This window comes from Pteropus vampyrus, unplaced genomic scaffold, assembly GCF_000151845.1.
Source record: "Pteropus vampyrus isolate Shadow unplaced genomic scaffold, Pvam_2.0 Scaffold193, whole genome shotgun sequence".
Classification (NCBI taxonomy): Eukaryota; Metazoa; Chordata; class Mammalia; order Chiroptera; family Pteropodidae; genus Pteropus; species Pteropus vampyrus.
Genome location: NW_011888974.1, coordinates 1,189,343 through 1,210,079, shown reverse-complemented (window position 1 = coordinate 1,210,079; position 20,737 = coordinate 1,189,343). Strand labels below are relative to the sequence as shown.

At 53.1% G+C, this 20,737-nt stretch overlaps 1 protein-coding gene across 1 annotated transcript; it reads right to left on the bottom strand.

The window, feature by feature from the left end:
* Positions 1-4,145: 4,145 nt before the first annotated feature.
* On the bottom strand, positions 4,146-19,950 carry MLXIPL (MLX interacting protein like). The gene is made up of 16 exons (XM_023537481.1): positions 18,997-19,950; positions 14,678-14,760; positions 14,435-14,524; positions 14,082-14,126; positions 13,346-13,547; positions 13,141-13,221; positions 9,857-10,026; positions 7,967-8,492; positions 7,656-7,723; positions 7,431-7,581; positions 7,196-7,308; positions 6,985-7,104; positions 6,684-6,811; positions 6,482-6,605; positions 5,706-5,835; positions 4,146-5,433 (listed from the first exon to the last, which is right to left on the bottom strand). The coding sequence occupies exons 1-16, from the start codon at positions 19,199-19,201 to the stop codon at positions 5,315-5,317; spliced, it is 2,355 nt and encodes a 784-aa protein (XP_023393249.1). The 5' UTR covers positions 19,202-19,950; the 3' UTR covers positions 4,146-5,314.
* Between the last annotated feature and the right edge of the window lie 787 nt (positions 19,951-20,737).

Here is a 20,737-nt window from a genome sequence, read left to right as displayed (position 1 = left end):
TAGGCTTCCTCTTGAATACTTTACTGATAATCGTTTATTAAAGGCGTTCATTCCAGCTGTCACCACACTGGATCCTTTTAAGGAGTCAAGGCGGGAATATTACTGTTAATGGAGGGAAAGAGTAGTTCTGACATTGGAGTATGGGACAGCCTCAGCAAAACCTGAGAATGAGGGATTTTGTGAGGGCGGCAGGGCATGAGCAAAATAAAATGTAGCAGATAAGATCGGAAAGGTCTGGAGGGCCTTGAGTGTGGCTCAATCCAACAAGCAGAGATGAGCCTCCACTGGCTATTACAGAGCAAGATAGGGCAAAATTGATGTCTTGGAGAGTCTCTTGATGGATCAGCATTTGCCAAGACCAATGACAGAAGTAAATCAGGAGCTGTTTGCTAGGATCCAAGAGGGAGGTGGTAAAGGCCTGGACTTAAGGGTGGCCTGGGAAGTGAAAAGGAAGTTGAAAAGGAGACTTTCAACAAGGAAATTCTTAATTTGAAATAATTATAGATTCACAGGGAGTTGAAAAAAATGAACAGGAAGATTCCATGTACCCTTCACCCTGTTTCCTCCAATGGTAACATCTTGCATAACTATAGTACAATATCAAAACAAGGAAATTGGGATTGATACAATCTACAAAGTTTGTTCAAATTTTACCGAAAAGGAGATATTCTGAAACACTGATAGGATTTGGATTAGACCCGCTTGGCTGGGAAGAGAATAATAGTCCCAGAACAGGTATGTCCCATGGGCCTCCCAGCCCTGCAACCCAGAGCAAGTTGAAGTACCAGGATTGGGAATTCCAAATTCAAACGTTTCAGTGCCCACCAGGGAGACTCTTAGGACCATCCTTCTGAGGAGAGGCTGCTGCATACTAGATGACGGACAGACACACCCACTGTCAGAGAGCAAACTGAGCATCCTTATGTCCTTCCCTTTTGTCATCTGCGTGTGGGAGGGGGGAATGGTGCTGACAGTGACTGAGCTGTAGGTAGTGGGGAGGGGAGGACTGGAGGGGGTGTCCAGAGCATCCTGGGACTTTTTCTCTAATTTGCTGTTTAGAACTGCAGGCCCAGCCGTGAACCCTTTTCTCCACCACCTAGAGACAAGCCGTACTTTTAAGAAGAATTTCATTCATCAAGCATTTTTCATGTGATATTTATTGATCCAGAAGCTTTGCATTTCATTTACTCTTCTCATATTCCCATCCTATAGATTAAGAGACTGATGCTCTAGAAGGTGCTCATTAAGTGATTTTGCAGAGGTCACACAGGTGAACCTGAGACACATGCAGCTCTATGATTTCAATCTTTCGATGTGGGGCACAGAGAGAAGCAAGAGTAGGGCTCAGCTGCGTACAACTCAGTCAAGGGTATAAGGTTCTTTCACACCATGATTTTGGTTGATCTTCATAGCGACCTTTAAGACAGGTGATGCTATGAAATAACTTTAAACATGTGAAGAAAACTAGGCTCAGGTCAAATAACTTACCCAAGGTCAACATGGAAGCCAGAGATAGAGCAGAGTCCAACTTGAGTCTGCTACACTCCTAATCCATACTTGTCCCACCGCACCACTGGGCTGTGACAAGTAAGGTCTTACTCTTACCTTCAAGTTTCGTACAGCTCAGTTGGAAGGCCAACACACAGAAGAACAACTAATGACGCAAAGAAAGATTTGGAAAAGCTGGGCAAATCACAGAGAGAGATCTGCTGACGGATTTTTGAGGGGTAGTGAAACCTGGCTGTAACTTCAGGGTGGGCATTTAGACAAGTGAAGCAGAGGTTAGGAGGGAATTCTAGGTGGGAAACAAGGCATGAACGTAGGTGTGGAGGAAGAAGTAGCTGATTCCTGTGCAAAAGGCAGTGACTATGCCAGCCTCTTTGGGTGAGTGTTGCAGATGGGGTCAGAGGGAAGGATGTGGTGGAAAGGGGCATGTGAGAAAGACAGAAAAGTCTAGGCCTGCCTGCCTTATGGGCTGATCAGTCCTTGCAAAGGCAAAGCAGAATGCTGCATCTCAGGAAACATTAGCGATTCAAGACTTCTTGGAATGCGAAGGGAGGGAGGCTGGGGAAAGAGCTGAAGCTGCAAGGGTAGCAGGGCCCAGTCACAAAACACCTTGAACATCTGTCCAGAAACCTGGCCTTATTGGAGGGAAGCAGAAGCCAAAGAAACAGTGGAAGCGCAATTTCAATTTACAATTGAAGAGACACGTTGCATTGATTGGCATCCTCTTTACCTTTGGCCTGTGTTAGGTGAAACAATAAATGTCTTCATTGTTTACGCAGCAATTCTCAAAGTTTGGGTCCTCGACCCAGTATCACTAGAAATGCAAATTCTTAGACTCCATCCCAGACTTGCCTACTCAGAAACTCTGGAGGTGGGGGCCTGGCAATCTGTATTTTAACAAGCCTGTTAAGTGATTTCTGATGTACGCTGAAGTTTAAGAACCACTGGTTTAAACTAACGAGCACCAGAAATATATAATTTGAGGCTCAAAGCCTCAATTGCAGTGGTTCTTAACCTTAGCTGTATATTAAAATCACCTTACAAAATGCTGATGTCTAAACCCCACAGCCAGAGATTCTGATTTAATTGATTCAGACTAGACACGGTCATGAAGATTTTTAAAAGCCCTCCCCACAAGTTATTCAAATGCACATTTGAGTTTGAAGGGCAGCTGTAAGGAGGCTCATGCAGGAGTACATGTAAAAGGCAATGTTCTGTTGGCCAGGGTAGTGGCCGTGGAGATGGATGCTTACAAGAGCACTTGGTCAGGCCTTAGTAAGAGATACCATAACGTAGTGGGATATGGGGTGGAGCCAAAAATGACTTCAGCTTGCACAAGTGTGTGAATGGTGGCACTCTTCTTGGGTATGGGGAGCCATGGAGAGGACCAGGTTTTAGGGGGAAGACTGTGGGGTACAGTCTCAGAAATGAGTTCTGTTTGACTCCTTCAAGGTTAAGGTAGCTGTGGAACATTCAGAGGGCGGGGGCAGGGTGGCAATCTGATATGTGGTTATGTGGCTCTGGGGAGACAACAGGACAGATACAACAGGAGAGAGGCCAAAGGGGATGGCATTGCCTGGGCTTGCCATAGAATGAGAGGGAAGTGGGCCAGGGAAAGGGACAGATGGAGGAAGAGGCTCTCACAACAGGAACTGGGAAGGCACTGTCAGGGTGGAGGAAGGAGACCTTCGTGAGAACCCTGGATTCAAAGGGAAAGAGTAGTTCAAGAAGATGGTCTGAGGACCCAGGGGAAGACAAGAAGAGCATGCAAAGAGGTCGCTGGATTTGGAAATGAGGGAGTCAAGAGTCCTCTGTGAGTAGAGTCAGTGCAGGGGTGAGGCTGGGGTGGAAAGCAGGAGAAGGAGCCCAGAGGCAAGTGGCTGGGGGTAAGTGGGAGGGGAAAAGGGAGAGAGAGCAAGACCACTCTCTCAAGGGAAGGTAGCATCTAAAGGAGACACAGAGTCAAGGGAATGTCTTATGGAGGGGACCTTCTTGGCTGGGTGTGAGTGGGTGAAAACTAAGAGCACAAACTGCCAGGATTTTACCTTTCAAAGTACCACTTCAAATCTGTCTGCGGTAGCAAATAGCACTTAAAGGCTGAGTATACCTGTCACTGCACAGTGAAGAGAAGTGGCTAAAAGCAGAGACTACTGTCAGACAGTCTGGGTGGGAACCTCATTAACCATGCAACCTGGGACTAGTTAACCTCTCTGTGCCTCAATTTTTCATCTGTAAAATGGGGATGATAATAGTAATTGTGATAACTCTTACATAGTGTCCTTTGCCAGGCACTGTTGTGCTTTATATACAGTTACTCTTAAATCCTCACGACAGGCCTGTAGGGGTAGGTATTGCAGGGATCGAATTAATGTATACAGAGTGCTTAGAATAGTGCTCGGCACATAGTAAACACTGGATAGGTATACACTTATTATTGTTATTCTATATGAATGAATGAAAGGAAAGCCCACATAAGACTGTATTTATCTACTGCAAATGCTTTCAGAAATTCTGAGATGTCAGAGGATTCAGACATGCAAGGCCTGAAGAGTCAGCTCCGTGAGGAGAGAGGTACAGCAGCAAACAGAATCCCCAGAGCCCAGACCATTACCTGGTCTGCAGTAGGCCCTCGGGGAATATTTATTAAATGGGTCAGTGAAAGGATCAATGAAGTATTGAGGCCTTTTACCCCAACTCCCATCTGAAGTATCAGTTCCTTCTAAGACATCCCAACCAGTGTCCATCCAGTTTGCTTGCACATCTTGCACAGTGGGGATGTCATTACCTCCCACAGCAGCACTTTTACTTTCTGGATGGTTCTGATAGATGGCCTTGTCACTTCCACTCCTTGGTCCCAGCTCTGCCCTCTTCCAACTTGGAAGGTGGTGAGCCTCTCTGAACCCTCTCCTGGCTGTGGATGGAAGATTTCTGAGACAAGCGTCATCGCTCATCTGGATGATAGTGACTGCTTAAAATGGGCCTCCCTGCTTCCACCCTTGCCCTACTGCGCCTATTCTCAACTCAGCACCCAGAGGGGTCCTGTTCAGAAGTTACATCTGATCCTGTCCCGCCTCTAGTCAAAACTCTCCAGTGGCTTTGCAGCTCAGAGGAAAAGCTAAGGTCCTTTCAAGGCTACCTCCAACTGCCAACCAACTCTCTCTCCAGCCCAGAGCAAGATACAATGACAGCCCCCGGCAGTTTTTGTTTTTATTGGTCAAGAATTCTTTACAAAATCCACACGCACACAAGATGCCTGGCCTGGTTTGGTCACCCCCTGCCCTGCTCTCTCCTGGGATCAGATCTTCCTGGCCTCATCCACTCAGGGACACTATCCTGTAGCACCCTCCTGCCCCAGGTTACCAGCGAAGGAGCAGAAAGAGGGAACATCCTCTTTGCTTCTCTGCACAGAGACAGAGACCTGTGCCCCACCTGTGGGAGTGCAGGTGGGATTGACAGGGAAACAGGATTGTCCCCTTCCCTCCTTCAAGCTCCCTGAATTGCCAGCTTCTAAGGCCTTGGGATCATCTGGTTGAAGCTTCCCCGCCATTTTGCTGACTGGAAATGGAGGTCCAAAGAGGGATTATGAGTCCCTAGGTCACAGTATTAGTCACTGGTAGAGCAGGGATTAGAACTCAGCTTCCTGGCTTCCAGGAGGTGGGAAGAGGCTTAGGTCCTACTTAACTCTCAGGAATGGGGACAGCCAGGTCCTGGGGCAGGAGGAGAGTGTCCAGAAGTTGTCCCTGGAACCCACACCCAGGGAAGGTAGTAGCCCCAGAGCAGCTGAGTGAGCCACAGAACCTGGCCAGCACTATAACGGTTTGCCAAGGGTGCCCTCTGTGACTGCCCGTGTGGCTTGCTCGGGTATACAGCTTGGGTCCGTCAGGATACTGGTAGATGTGCTCAGCTGGCGAAGGGAGTTCAGGACAGCTGGGGAAAGAGAGAGAGACACCTCCTGGGGTCAGGGCCCTGCCCTTGGATGCTAGAGACAAAGAGGTTGGGGGAGATACTGTTTAGCAAGACTGTCAGCCTCATCTGCATTTGTAGATGTCCTGGTGGCCGGGGGACCATCCAGGGGGCATGGCGAGATGACCAAAACCCTTGGCTATTTTGAAGGCAGGCTGAACCTGGGGTCTGAGCAAAGTAAAACCATCTTCCCTGAGGCCTGGACATTCCACTGGGCAGGCAAGTGGCTCACGTACTTGGCCGGAGAATGGGCAAGGAGCAGTACTGGTCCAGCCAGGCCAGCGAGGTCTGGCGGAGGCTCTGCAAGCTCGCTGTAGACACCATCCCGTTGAAGGACTCGAACAGAGGCCGGATGAGGATGCTGAACTGAGCCCAGGTCAAGGAACAGGCCTGTTGTCTAGCCAGTATCCTCACCCACCTCACTTATAGCCCTGACATCTATCTGGCTCAAACCATGGGAAAGGCCCGGCCACTGTGAAGCCTCAAACCCTGAGGACTCTCCCACTGCAGCCACCCTCCCATCCTTCCAAGGCCTCCCCAGCTAACCAGCTGGCAGCTCCCTTCCCACTGCAGCCACCTTCCCATCCTTCCAAGGCCTCCCCAGCTAACCAGCTGGCAGCTCCCTTCCCCAGCTCTTCTATGGCCCATCCCTGGGCTTCTTGTCCCAGCTTAGCCTAGAGCTTGACCAGTAAGGGAGTGAGTGATTCTCTAGTGCCCAGCCCACTCATGCCACTGTGAGTTTAGGTTCTCTCAAATTGTGCTTAGGACTTTCTGTGGGCAGGGGTGTGGCCCCCCCACCCAGGGGTTTCTCCCTCAGTTTCCTTCTGCTCCCAGCCCATCACTGGGCAAATTGCTGGCCAAGATGCCAAAGCCTGGAAGGAGGGAGTGGAACTGGCACCCCTCCCCCTGGGAGCAGCTCTGAAACCCTGCCTGGCCTGTGGAGCTGAGCCTGCAGCCAGGCACAGCCTAGTCTAGCTGCAGCACTCACCCCACCCTGGCCGAGTGAGGATACTACCCAGAACTTCCAGTTATGCAGTGTGCGGGTCCGGACATAATCATCAAACATATCTCGCATCTGGTCAAAACGCTGGTGTGTGATGGGCACTCCAGTAGCCGGCAGCTGCTGCTGGCACAGGCTGGGGGAATGGGGCAGGTCAGGGGTTGGGAGTCAGGTGGCAGGACGCCTTGCCCCTGTGCCACAGGTCCCTGCCTACTTAATGGCAGTGTTGAGCTCCTCAATCTGGTCCCGTAGCTGCTGGGCCTCCTCCTGTAAGGCTGCCCGCTCCTGCTGTAGCATGGTGATGTACTCGGCTGTCTTCTGCAGTGTTGTCGCTTTGCTGACCTGTGGGCATCACCAGTGTGGGTCAGATGCTGGAGCCACCCCAGCCTGGGACCCACTGAAGGAGGTAGGAAGAGGTAACTGGGTGTCTGGAGGATCCTAGGATTTGGTCTTGGGCATGGGAGTCCACTAAAGGGCCTGTGGTTCTGGAGGTGCCAGCCTAGGTTGCGGCTCACCTTGAGGCTGGGCTGGGCACTGAGTGTGCTCACTAGCCCATGCAGGGTGTCAAACCCCAGCTTGATATTGAAGCGCCGCTTCTGCTCTGCAGAGATGTGTGTGATGCGCCGGTTCTCAGTCTTGGAAGGCAGAAAGGGGGATGAGCATAGGAAGGAGCGTGGTAGGGCCTAAGGTTAGCAAACAGATCTTGGGATGGCAGGGTAGTGCCACCTTGTTGTCTGCACGGCTCCGGTTTAGGATAGGTTGAGGGGGAGAGACTCGGACACTCAGAGTCCCTGGGCCTGGCATGGAGTTGAGCTCCCCAGACAGCCGCCGCTCACCACCTATGGCAGGGACAGAAAAAACCACAGACAGACCGACACAGGGGAGAGGGTCCCATTGCCCTTTATCCTTCCCCTCCCCTCCATCCCCTAGAGTCCCCCCAATCTCTGGAAACCCTGTTTACCGCTGAGTGCTGGGGGTGACAGCCGTTCTGCTTTGGGGACAATCAGAGGCCTGGGAAGGGCCAGTGTGGCTGGGCCTGGAGGTGGTCGGGGTGGTGTGGGAGCCAGGGTCGGGGGAAAGAAGGTGCAGGGGAATTCAGGGACCATCTCCTGCTGAAGTGAAGAAGGGTGGAGAGTTGGGGTGAAGCTCAGAGACTCCCCCCGACTCCCAGTGCCCACCATCTTACCGGGGACTCTGGGGGCCGCAGAAGGGCGCTGGACACAAGCGGTGGCTCCAGGACTTGCTCAGGCTTGGCTGTGCACAGGCAGAACTGTGAGGCCTGCTAGGGGAAGCCCCAACCCAAGCATCTCCCAAGACCCCATCCCTCCACTCCTAATAGCCCACACCTTTGGGTTCAGGACCCATGTCTTTAGTTCCTCACCACTCTGTGCCCAGCTGAGCCTCTCCCTTAACCTTCGCCCTCTACTGCCACAGGCTCCCCACTTCCACATTTTGTCCCCATCAACCGCTCTGTTGACCCTGCCCCTCCCATCTCACCTGCTTTGAGCAGCTGTGTGAGGCAAGGGTTGTTGCCCCCAGCAGTGGCAGGGGCCAAGGTGGGAGGGCTGGGTTTCCGCCCCCTAGTGGTTGGGGTGGGGGACTTGCCTCTGGGCCGTGCGCCTTGGGGTACTGTGAAGTGAGGCCCAAATGGGGACTCTGGATACCCCAAAGGTAGAAGGTCCATGGGGAAGGGGGTGGGGGCAGGGCCTGGGACAGGCTGTGGGGTGGGTGGGAAGGCTGAGGGAGTGGGCAGTGGAGACACTCGCCTCGTAGGGACAGTAGGGAAGGAGAATCTGGGAGACAAGAGAGGCTCTTCCTGCACCATAGCAGGAGGCGGAGCCACAGGAGGGAAGAGGGGTGGGGGACAGGGCTCCAGGCCAGGCCCCTTGGCAAGAGCAGGGTATTGGAGGAGGGGTGGAGGGAGAGGAGAGGGTGGGAGCTTGGGCTTGGGGTCTTCATGGAGGAGGAAATCAGAACTCAGGGAGGCACTGGAGTCCAGGGAGCCAGGGCAGCTGCTCCGAGCCTGGTTGGGGGGACAGAGAGAGAGCAGGGGAGAAAGCTGGTCTTTGCAGCCACCCAGGCAGCCTCCTGCCCTGGAAGAGCTCTGGACTGGGCAGTGAGAGAGATAAGATCCCTGAACTTCAATACGCGAACAAGGGAAATTATAATCTAATGGAGGGAGGGAGTAGAACACATTTATGCACAAATAAGGCATGAGAAAGAAGATCAAACTTTCTGCGCATTCATTCATTCGCCAAATAATTCATCCATCCATTCATCCATCCATTCATCCATCCATCCATCCATCCATCCATCCATCCATCCATCCATCCATCCATTCATCCATCCATCCACCCATCCACCTACCTATTTATTCTCTCACCTATGAGCTAGCTCATTTACCGTTCTACCAGCCCACCAGATACTAACTCATTCACTAATCCATCCAACCATCTATACTTCCTCTATTCATCCACTATCAGCTGTACATTCACCAGCCACTTATCCACCCACCAGCCCATTGATGGATTTGCAAAACTGTTCATCTATGAATTCATCCATCAGCCCATCCATCCAACCAACCACTCACCTACGTATGGATACATCAACTCATATAAGCATCTACCCCCATCTATAACCCATTTGTCCATTCACCAACATACCCATCCATCCATATACTCATTCATTCATTCATTCACTCACTTGCTCAATCACTGGGCAAGCATTTACCCAGTGCTGTTAAAGTGCCTGAACTGTGCTGGGTATGGAAGACGTAGTGTTGAGCAAAACATAGTCCTTCCAGTAAGGAGCTCACTGTCTAGTCTAGGAGAGAGACCCCTCAACAATGAACTATGATAGTGTCGAAAAAGTCTGATGATGAAGGGAAAGGCATCTAACCTAGCGGCCGGAGACAACATCCGAATTGGGTCTGGGAGTTCTTGAGTCAAAGTGGTGGATTCACTGTTTCCTAAACACACATGCTCAGCTTTCTGCCTCCATGCACTCGTTCAAGCTTCTCCTCCTAGCTTCTCCTCCCATCTGACTTGCCCTCTACTAGTCTCTTCTTCTGTCCAGACCCATTTCAATAAGGCCCAGAACGCTCCCTCTTCCAGGAAGCCTTCTGCAAGCAACCCAGCCCTTGGTAGTGCCTGCTCCATGTTCCTCCTGCACTCAGCCTAACTCCCCTACAGCCATCTTGTCAGTTCTGTTTCACAAATGTCTTTCCTCCCCAGCTGAATTGCACCTTACTAGAGAGCAGAGATAAGGTCTTTCTCCCGCTCCAGTCTCTCTCTGTGAACCAAGCACAGGACTGGGCATTCAGAAAGTGCCCAGAATACCTCCTGGCAGGTGAGCTGGGTAAGGCTGGGAGGGATGGGGTGAGCTCACCTGCAGGCGGTTATGCCCTGGGAGGTGGGTCATGCCCGAGGAGGCAGGGGGCACCTCGGAGCCCAGGATTCCACTGTTGAAAAGGGAGTCGGCCATGGGGCCAAAGCTGGGGGGCTCCAGGAAGTTTGAAGGCGTGGGAGTCTGTGGGGAGCGGTAGTTGGTGAAGAAATCTGTAATTCAGACACAGAGGGTGGCAACAGTTAGGGCTAAGGCCATGGCTAGAAGCTGTGGGAGGAGTACAGGCCTCGTGTCCTGTCCACAGACTGAGCTGGGGAGGGGGAGCTTCCACAAGAGATTGTGAAACTGAGTTTCTGTCTCAGGGGAAGCAGCAAGAGGCCTGAGTGGGAGACAACAGGGGACTGTGTGGGGTGTGAGCAGGACCCCAGAAGTGGCCCTCCCACCTAGCCCCACATTTGGCTCATGAGCCCCCCTTCTCTATCCCCAGGCCTGCGCCCTTCCCTCGTCTGCTTATGTTGCCAGCCCTGCTGGGGATGTAAAAGGGGGAGAAGGTTACAGTGTGTGCGAGGGAGGGAAATGGGTGCAGTCCAAGAAAAGAGGCCTGAGATGAGGAGGAACCTCAGGGTGACACGAGTTCAAGGGGTGAGTTAGGGGTGAGAGGGGTCAGGAGGTCAGCGGGTCTGGGACAAGTTGGTTTGTTGGAAGGTCAACAAGTGGGGCCTCAAGGGCAGAGCCCAGGAGTAAAGTGAAGGAGCTAAGAAGGTGATAGCAAGGGTCAGAGGGTAGGCTCAGCGTGGGGGCTAGAGTAGGTGGGTGCTGGAAAGCTTGGAAAAGCTTGTGGGGAGGGGACAGCCAGATTTTTTGAGGTGCAGGTTGTGTAAGACCCAGGCTATTCTGGTTTTGGGAAGCAGCTGCCTGTGGCCTAACCACATCCCCAGCCTGGGTGCCACCCGCCTACCCGCTCCCTTCCGGGCACCTTTTTCTGACCCTGACCAGCCTTCAGTCTATACCAGCTCCCAAGGCCTCTTGGTCTGGCCGGACCCGACCCTGCCCGCCTTGGATAGGCCCCAACGCCCCAGCCCAGGGAGCCGGTCAGGCCTCTCCCCTGGGGGCCACCTTGGAGACCCGGGAGTGGGACAGAAGAGCATCTTGAGCCTTGAGCACCAAACCTTGAGCCTGATGAGGTCAAACCTGTGTGTACATCTTATGTGACTCTGGGAATCACATGTCACTGGGCAGCTGGCTTGGCATGTCAGTGTGTGGTCTTATGCAGCATCTGTCTGTCTGCCTCCCTGTGTGTCTGTTCCACTGTCTGTAGCTCTGTCTGTGTGCACCTGCCCTGATGTGAGATACTTGGAGTGTGTGTGTCTGCCATGCCCACGTTTGTGTGTGTGCGTGTGCGCGTGTGCGCGTGTGTGTGGGTGTGTGCGCGCGTGTGTGGGTGTGTGCGCGCGTGTGTGTGTGCGCGTGTGTGTGGGTGTGTGCGCGCGTGTGTGTGTGCCTGTGTGTGTGTGTGTGTTGGCTACATCATCAGAAGGGATCTTCCTGCTGTCCTGCTGCCTTTCTTTAACGGAGTGGGTGGCAGAGGGAGAGCAGTCACCAAGCCTCCATTCTCCAGCCCCCAGGGACCACGGGCCTCCTCACTAGGCCCCTTGAGGCCTGGGCTATAGAACCAGCCATATCCTGGGCCTGGCCCCAGGATGCTGAGGGCCACAGAGCAACTCTCTGCTCACTGCTGCTGCCCGTTCCCCAGGGCTTGTTAGGCCTCATGGAGCATTGAGTCCGGCTCATCACTGAGTCACCACTATCCCCTTATCTTAGATTGTGGGCTTGTCTCCACCTGGCCTTGAGAGAAGCTGCTTCCTAGTCCTAGGCACCCACTGAGTACTCCCCTAGTCTCTGCCCCCCTCCACTGATCTAACATCCCCTCCCAGCCTCAAGCTCCCTCCCCTTCTCTGAGCACCCCGGACCCCTCACTGAACCCTCTCCTCACTGGTTCCCTCACTGGGTTTTCTCTCAAGTGAGGAGCTCGTGGGAACAATCAAAGCAGCAGCAAAGCAGCAGCCCTGGTTGCCCCAGTGCTCCCTGCCCTCCCAGTGCACAGTGTGCTTGAGGGGGTCACACTGGCTACCTCTTTAAATAGGTCACCCACACTCACCCCCTATCCCAGCAGACACCCTGGGCTGAGAAGTCACTTCCTAGCCCCAGGTTTTGCCCAGAGCCCAGGGGAAGGGTGGCTGAGATCCTACCTGTGGCAGGGGTCTGTGTGCCCAGACAGGGCCGCCGCCCTCCCAGGCTGGTCTGCTCCCAGGGCACTGCCATCAACACTTCTGCCCCCTCAGCCCCCACCCCTGCCCAGGACTGACGCAGGGATGGGGGTGGTTCCTCATTCCCTAGTCCCCGCCCCATAGGCCTCTACCTCTTGATTGACAGGCCCAGGACCCTGTGGGAAGGAGTGAAGGGGTCACCGAAACTGAGCCTTTATCCCAGGAACCCCTTTTCTGCCCCCTAGGACTTGGCTGAAACAGGTTGAGCCCCGATGTCTATCTGACTCCCAGAATGGCTCTGGAGTCTTCTCAATGTATGAATATCAGGGTCAATCTCCAAGATCTACAGCTAAGTGAAGAAAGCAATGTGGGGAAGAGTCTACTATGACAACAAAAACAGACATTTGTCCATGTGCGCTTATTTTATATAGACATGTATCTCAGGAAGGACATGAGAAACCAGTGACTTGGTGGTCCTGGGGGTCAGGACAGTGAGGCATGGAAACATACTACCTAAAAAAACATGCTTTACCAGATATAATTCCTGGGATTTTCTTAAAAATAACACAGGAGGGGAGAAGTGAGTGAGTTCTAACTGAAACAAGACTGGCCAATAGTTGGTAAATGTCCAGGTCGGTGATGGCTGCATGAGGGTTCATGGAACTCTCTCTCTACTTACATGTATGTCTGAAATGTTCTTTTAATAAATAGGTTTTTATTTTTTAATGAATCATATAAATAAATAGACCCAAACAAATGACAGTCCCTTTCTCCCCTGAGAGAGTCTCAACATCCACTGCTTTCCTGGGAGCTCCCACAGTCTGCAGCTTCAATGCCTCTGGTCCCCTGTCCCCTGCCTAGGTACTTGGTCTGGCCCTGCTCTCACCTGAGGCCACACCAGCTTCATCACAAGACCAGACAAAGCGACATCAGGAAGATTTCTCAGAAGTCACCCAGACAAACTACCTTCCCAGAAGGGTATAGAACTGGCCTGAGGTCAACCTGGGTTCTCCTCCCACTGACCCTGCCGTTCCATCTCAGGGGAGGAGCCTGCCCCACCTGAGATCTCCATAAAGTCATCCAGGCTGGGCTGCAGAGGTGTCAGTTCCGGCTGGATCATGTCAGCATTGTTGACGTAGGCTGGAGGGGGCAGTGGTGATGTCAGGAGCAGCAGGCAGGGTGGAATGGGGTCACCTGTCCCCAGCCATCCTCCCTTGGCTGCCTGGATTCTCACAGGCCTTCTTTCCCAGGTGCAGGCCCTCACCATCCTCAGGGGGCAGCTGCAGAGGTGTGGGGCTGGGTTGAGTCATGGTGAAGAGAGTGTCGGAGATGTCGGACAAAAAGCAATCGAGGTCCAGAAGCTGCCGCCCTCCAGGCTCCTCCTCTGGGCCCCCCAGCAGCACAGGTACCACACTGGAGAAGAGCTGCTCGCACCATCTCTCTGGTGGCTGCCACCCCCCTTCCGCCTAGGGAGACAGAGCCATTAGTAGCTGCTCTCACTCTTCTCCAGCCTGGGGACAGGAAATGGTCAGGGGTCTGCCATTGCCCCCCATCCTTCCATATCATCTCCCGCCGGGGGGATGAAGTGGTCAGTAGCCAGAGGGCCTCTGTGCAGTCCCTCCTTACCTCTCTCTGGTGGACCCAGTTTGCTGCCTGGAAGGCTAGGGTCACCTCTCTGGCCTCTGACAACTACCCTCAGGAGAGAGACTGGGATGGCTTGCCAAGGAGATTAGGGTCCCCCTCCTGCCTCCTATACTTTTTCCTGCCAGGGACCCCAGGTTTTAGGACCCTCTATTCCCCCATGCCTCCCCACTACTTGCTCAGTCAACCAGAAGGCTGAGGGTCTTCCCACCACTGTGTTCCAAGGGAAGAAGGGCCAAATCAACTAGAGGACAAGAGTCACTCCCGCTACCCTCTTGTCACACCCTCACCACCCCCAACCTGCCACTGCCCCATTCACCCAGAAGGAAGCTGTCAACTCTGCATCCCTGAACACCCACCTGCTTTGGGACCAGGAGATCCCCTTCCCTGCTGGACTTACGGAGCTGCAGGAACACACAGAAGTGGACACTGGATTCCTTGCCCCTCCTCCATCACTCCCTACCAAGGCCTCCCCTACTCACAAGCTCCCCCAAATTAAAGAGATCCCCCATTTCCCCTCAGGAGCTCCTCCAATCTGGGAGGTACGGAGGTTGCGAGGAGACACTATGACCACACGGTGGCGCTGTGAACCTGGGCCTTAAAGGAGGGCAGGGTTGGGATCAGGGGAGCGCCTCCAGGTCTCTTCCAAGAGAAGCGGTGGCCAGCGGCCGCAGGGAAAAAGTCTGGGGCTTCCCCCACGTCCCTCACTGACCCGTTTCTTGTAGTAGATGCGCCACTTGTGGTATTCGCGCATCACCACCTCGATGCGCCGTTTCCAGTAATTTCCCTCCAGGACGACAGCCTGGGGAGGGCCGGGAGGTGGCTCAGTGCGAGGTGTAGCACTTACTCCACCCCTCACCCAATCCGCATCTGGGCCGGCCCCTCCCATCCAGCAGGGGAGACTGGATGCAGGGGGCTGGGTTTGGTAGGCGGTGGTCCCTTGAGTCTCAGCTACCTCCGGTTTCCGGTGCTCGTCAGCCTCAGGCCCCTGCAGGGGGGTCACGAAGCCACACACGGGGCTCTTCCTCCGCTCCACATCTGAGAGAAGGGGGCCAGGTCAGGGGTGCCCAGCTACCTCATCTCCCACCCCAAGGGGACTGGGACTCAAGTACGACACTACTAAATCTTGCCTGGCCTTCAATGCTCATAGTAAGTGCCACCTCCTCCAGGAAGCCTTCCTGCATTCTTCTCTAGGCCTACCAGATCTCCCTCTTCTATGCTAATCTGTGAAAAGAACCCAACCTAATAGGGGTGCAGGCAATGCTTGCTTAATGGGATTTTGGGACCACAGGGAGTAAGCTGACCCAAGAACATCCTGATCAGACTGACAGGATAGGGGCCCAGAGCCCTCAGTTCCCTGCCTCAGGCTCCTGGGCACTGCCCACTCTGATCTCAGAGAACCACCCCTTGTCCACTACAGGCTACCTACCTGAGCCCTTTTTCTACCTCCTCTACTCCCTTCCCTGTCTCCAATCCTGATCTCTCCCCAGGCTCATTCTTTTTGGCCTATAAACACATTCCATGTTCTTTACCCCCCAAACCTTTCCCTTCCTATGTTACCCATCAAGCTAACCCTTTTGCTTCCCTCTTTATTCCTTTGCCTTTCCCCCAAACTCTGGAAGAACTGTCACTTGCCATCTCCACTTCTGCATCTCCCAGTCTCATCTTCACCTCCTGTAACTCAGCATCTGCCCCCATGCCCACCTCCAAACCGCCCTCATCCTGCCCCTTTCCAGCTTCAGACCCATTTCCCAGTTGCCTAGGGACTCTCCACTAGGATGTCCCAAAACTTGTCAGTCTCAGATGTTTGGGAAATTCCCTCCTCAGCCTGTGCTTCCTCTGGACTGCCAGCACTGCCCCTCAGTCACCAAAACTCCCTTCCGACTCCCAGCATTCCTGTCTAATCCATGGACTAATCATCTCAATCTCAAGGGTGACATTTCTTTCAGTGTCCCCTCCCCTCCATATTCTCATTGTCATCCCCTGGTCTGGCGTCATTTCTCACCTGGAACCTCCCTGACTCACACTCTCCAGCCCATCTTCCAGCTGCAGCCAGGTCAGTTCTTCCTAAAGCACAGTTCAGGCCTGAACCCCTCCTCAGTTCTCTAAACCTCCAGAATAAAGACTACAGCCCTGAGCTCGGCTTCCTAGCCCTCCACAATGGGTCCCGCTGCTTCTTCAGCCTGTCTCCTTCATATGCCCCACAGCTCCCCGAAGCCAAACAGCTCCCTGCTGCACAGCCCACCCTTTATTCTGTAAGGAATACCTCTCCCTTCCCTCCTCTGCTTCATGCTCATCTGCCCACCTGCCAGGAGAGCCCAGAGCAGCCCCACTTCCATGAAGCCTTACCTCCTCTGAAAATCTATGGGCTGGTCTGCATCACTATCCACCTGCCTGGCCATTTCTCCACATGCTGGCCTCCCCACTAGGAGTGAAAGAAGGAGCTGTGCCCTTTAGCCCAGAATCCTGCATCTGGTACAGAACTTGGCACACAGCAGGACTTCAAAGCCCTAGGACCCCCAGGCAGCGACTTTTTCTGGCAGTCAAAGTCCTTGACAAAGAGGATTTCAGGGGTATCCATTGGGGCCCATCTTACCACAGCCCTCAGCAAACTTCCTCTGAAACAATTGACACCCAAAGAGGAGGGGGAGGGGGACCACCCGAACATGAAATTTCTTTGTACCTTCAGCATCATTTACAAAATTTTGTCCTAAAGGACATTCTCTAAAACAGTGGCCCCCAACCTTTTTGGCACCAGGGACCAGTGCTCCTATGAGAATCTAATGCTTGATGATCTGAGGTGGAGCTGAGGTAATGATGCTAGTGCTGGGGAGCAGCTGGCTGTACTCTCCTGCTGCTCACCTCCTGCTATGTGGCCTGGTTCCTAACAGGCCACAGAATGGACCCATCCACAGCCTGGTCTAAAATGATCTCCACTGGGGTTTGTCCTGGTTGCTGAGCATGGCTTGGACAGAAAACAAAGGGATAGGCCCTCGCACGTGTGGACTCCCAGGGGGTTATATTAAGGAATCCTCAAAAGCATCTGCTCCTGGCTTCCCAGATAAGGAAATGAGCACCAGGAAAGAGTAAGTTTGCCCAGGGTCCCCAGAGAGTCAGGGCTGAGCAGGCCTGGTGGAACTCTCCCCTTCCCCGCCCAGGGACCCTGTGCTCTGGATGGAAAAGCAGTGACCCTGTGGCTTCCTGAGAGTTGGGCAGGCTTTATTTAACAATGAAAAGTTAATCTACTCATGCAGCCACCTAGCCCCTTTGCACCTATGCTGGGACAGATGCTGGGACAGAATCCACAGATGACTTAGGGCACTCACAGCTTAGTGGGTGAGATGAGGAAAACACAAACATAACATAAGCTAATGCCAAGTAGAGAGTCTGCCCATGGGAGGGCACAGTGCTCTGGGAGTTCAGAGGAAACCCAGACGAATTTGGGGTGTGGGAAAGGAAGGGATCTTAGAGTAGCCAGGAGCCTGCAGAGGGGTAGCAGTTTCCAGGAGGATGAGCAAGACAGCCCTCCAGCACTAGTCACCCCTCTCCCTTTCCTGAAGCCCACCTCCGAACCTTGGATGCTCAGGGAGGAGGAGGAGCCCTGATATTTTTTCTCTGCTTGCCTATGCTGTTGCTATTATCATATAGTAGTGCTAGATCCCAGAGTTCACCCTCAGGGAGCCCTTGTGTCTGCTTGGTGCTGAGATGTGATCTGACTGAAAACTCATAGCAGAATTCAGCAGTAGGATCTATTATTATGCCCACTTACAGGTGAGCAAGCTTGGGCTAGGGGATGCTAGAGACTTTGCCAAGGTCACACAGCTATGGCATACTAAAACTTGACTCAAAACCACCTGTGTCTGACTCAGAATCTGAGGTCCTTCCAGCAACTTGTACAATAGCTGGAGACCAAAGTCTGTCTGGGTGAGGACCCCAGGTAGCATCAGAAATTTCTTCTGCAGAGAGAAGGGTTTATACCCCACCCAGCTTTGCGGGGAAGGGTAGAGGATGAAACCTCAAGGTGGCAGGGAGGGGGAGATGGACAATAACATTGATTTCCTAGGCCTATCAGCTTCCTGGTTTGGGCAGGGCCTGTTCTTAGGCAAGGTCTGGAAGCCATACAGCAGGGTGCAGAGGAAGGAGCACTGGGCTCAGTTGGAGAGCCCTGGACTTACAGCCAGCCACAGCTCTGCTCTTTTTATGCTCTGTGGCCTGAACAAGTCACTTGTCTTCTGGGCCTCACTTGCTCATCTATAAGATGGGGATAATAATACCTATCTCCCAGGATTGCTAGGAAGCCTTAAATAAGATGATTTATGATTTATGATAGATGAACAAAACCCGAAAAACAACTCCTTCTCTCTGCTTAGATAGAATCTAGTGGGGCCAGTGCAGAGAATATCATGTGTGGTCCCTCCTGGGCTGTGTGTTCCCTGCTCAGTGCAGCCCTCTGATCTTGCAGCGGGACATAACTGAGTTGGACAAGGTCCCAACACAGGGTCAACTAATCTGAGGCCTCTTAGCCTCTGCTGCTCTGCCGCAGGGAGAGTGGGGAGTCTTGTATTCCCAAATGAATGACTGTGACCTTCTCAAGGGTACGTCAGATTCAACCATCATTTATTGAGCACTTTGTGCCAGGCCTGTTAATGCCTGTTATTCTCATGCCAACCATGAAAGATAGGACTACTATAAAATGGACTACTCATTTTATAGGTGAGGAAATAAGTTCAGAGAGGTTAAATGACTTGCCTGCAGTCACACAGCCAGCAAGGGGCAGAAACAGGGTGAGAAACCAGTTGTGGGTGATTCCAAGTCCGGAGTCCCTTCCACTCTACCACATGGCAAATCTCCATGATGGTGAGGGTTCCGTAAGGACTTCAGTGAAAGCCTGGTGGCGACCCGTGCAGGGTCCTCACTTTCCCATTTGCAAAGTGACAGAATTGGCCCAGATAGTGTCTAACACGTCTTGCTACCTTCACATGTGAGGCACCTCACTACACTAATAGGATGCAGAATGAACCTTGAATTGCTCCCCAAATCTCAGCCCACCTTAGGACTTCGAAAGGGTGAGCTCTGCTGTGCCCAGCTTCACAGTGGAGAGAGTCATTAGGGACATATTCCCCCAAACTCTCTGGGGGGTCAGAAGCCGTTCAGGGGTGCTGGTGCTGAAGGTTTGGTCTCCCCCAAAGCACTCTACTGATCCTGGCTGGGGGATTCCTGGGCAGCCCCCCATGTGTAGCCCTCCTGCTGGGAAGGCTTACGGCACCCACTCACACTGGATATACCAGGCCCTCCAGATGGCGTTGTTGAGGCGGATCTTGTCTCGGCAGAGCAGCTTGAGGCCTTTGAAATTCTTCCACTTGGGAGAGACCAGCTTGCCACTGTCAGAGGGAAAGGGCTTGGTCAGGGGTGTGGTGGAGAAAGGGGAAGGTTGGAGACGATTTCTGCAGGGCCAGGGCCGGTTCCACACTCTTCTCATGCATTAGGCACTCATCTATGGTGGGCAATTTGAGGGACCCTCTCAAATCCTGCCCCTCACTCTAACCTGCCTGAAATTCCTGCCGAGAGTCAGACCTTTAAAATACCCTCTCCAGGTCCCCACTAGGAGCCCTTGTGTTCTTTGGTGAGACCCACTTGTTAATCTACTACCAGAACTAAAGCCAGGGCTGGAATCTGTTTATCATCTCAGTCCTCGTAGCAACAATACCCAGTGGCCTTACAGCCATCTCTGTCTTGTAGGCCACCTAGGATCGGTTTTCAGATACATTTCTTATAGAAGTAAATCGAAGGTCAGGAAGGGAAAGGACCGTGCCCAAGGTCACGTGGCGGAGACTCATTCAGGCTCTGGCTTTTTCTCTACCAGTATTGCTGGTTGGTCCCCTTAGGTCCAGGGGATGGGTAAGGTTTGTATGAGTGGAGAGGAAGCCACTCCATAAGAAGTGGCCTCCAAGCAGCCGGCCATTGCCTTTTCATTGCTCTTCTGGTGTCTGCCCAGCCTAGAATCCTAGGATGGCAATCTGAAATGAGCTGGAAAGTATGCCCCTTCTCAGGGGTGTGCCACCTCCCTTGAACCTCCTCTTTTGGTCACCTATGGTCTGGATGGGGGTCGGGCATTAGCCAAAGGAAGGCAGCTGGGACGGTGCAGTGGTGAGAGGTGAAGAGATAACACCCCGACCCTAACCCTATTCCTAGCAGTCAATCAAATTCTCAAGATGAAAGGGCTCTCTCTACACAGGTGAGAGGCTTGACTCTCAGGGTCCTACTAGGCACAGGCCAAGTCTGCTACCCCCAGGGAAATGACAGAGGAAGTCAAGATACTCAAGGTGTTAGATCCCTGCTGGTCCCTCCCTCCTCATGGTCCACAAGCCAGGGTTGTATACAAGTCCCCTATGGCACATCTTCTCCAGTACTTACTTACATGTAAGGCTGAGGCCTCAAGGCTTAGTCTTTCAGAATATCACGCCTGTTCTCTCCAGGGGCCTCTCCCTCATCCTGGGGGTGAGGGGTGGGTGGGTGGCAGTCTGACTCCTACAGCCCCTTGGGTACATGGGTCACTGGGTCCCCTCTCCTCTCTGGTCTCCAAGCTCCTGTGTTTGCTTGGAGTGGGGAGAGGAAAGGACTGCCAGCCCAAGGCACAACAGGCCTCATTACCCAAATAGAGTACATAGCCCAATCGCCCAGGCCTGCTGGCTGGCCCCCTCCCTCCTAACTTAGATAAACACCATCTGTCCAGGGACCTGGGGGGTGGGGGACACTCTGACATCTCCTGGGCCAGCTTCTTTTGTGTCACTTGGGGGGCTCCTGAGTTTATTGCTCCTGCCTGTATCCCAGCAACCCCCCCCAACCCACTCTGATCACCCAGCGCCCCACAGCCTGCCTGCCCTTCCTCTTCCTGAGGTTATAGTGTTTGTGGCCAGGGGAGACAAAACAGTGACAAAATCTAAGCCCAGGAAGAAAGGTCTATGCGGGACCCGTCAGCTGGGAGGGGAGGAGAAGGGTCAAGTCTGGAGCGAAA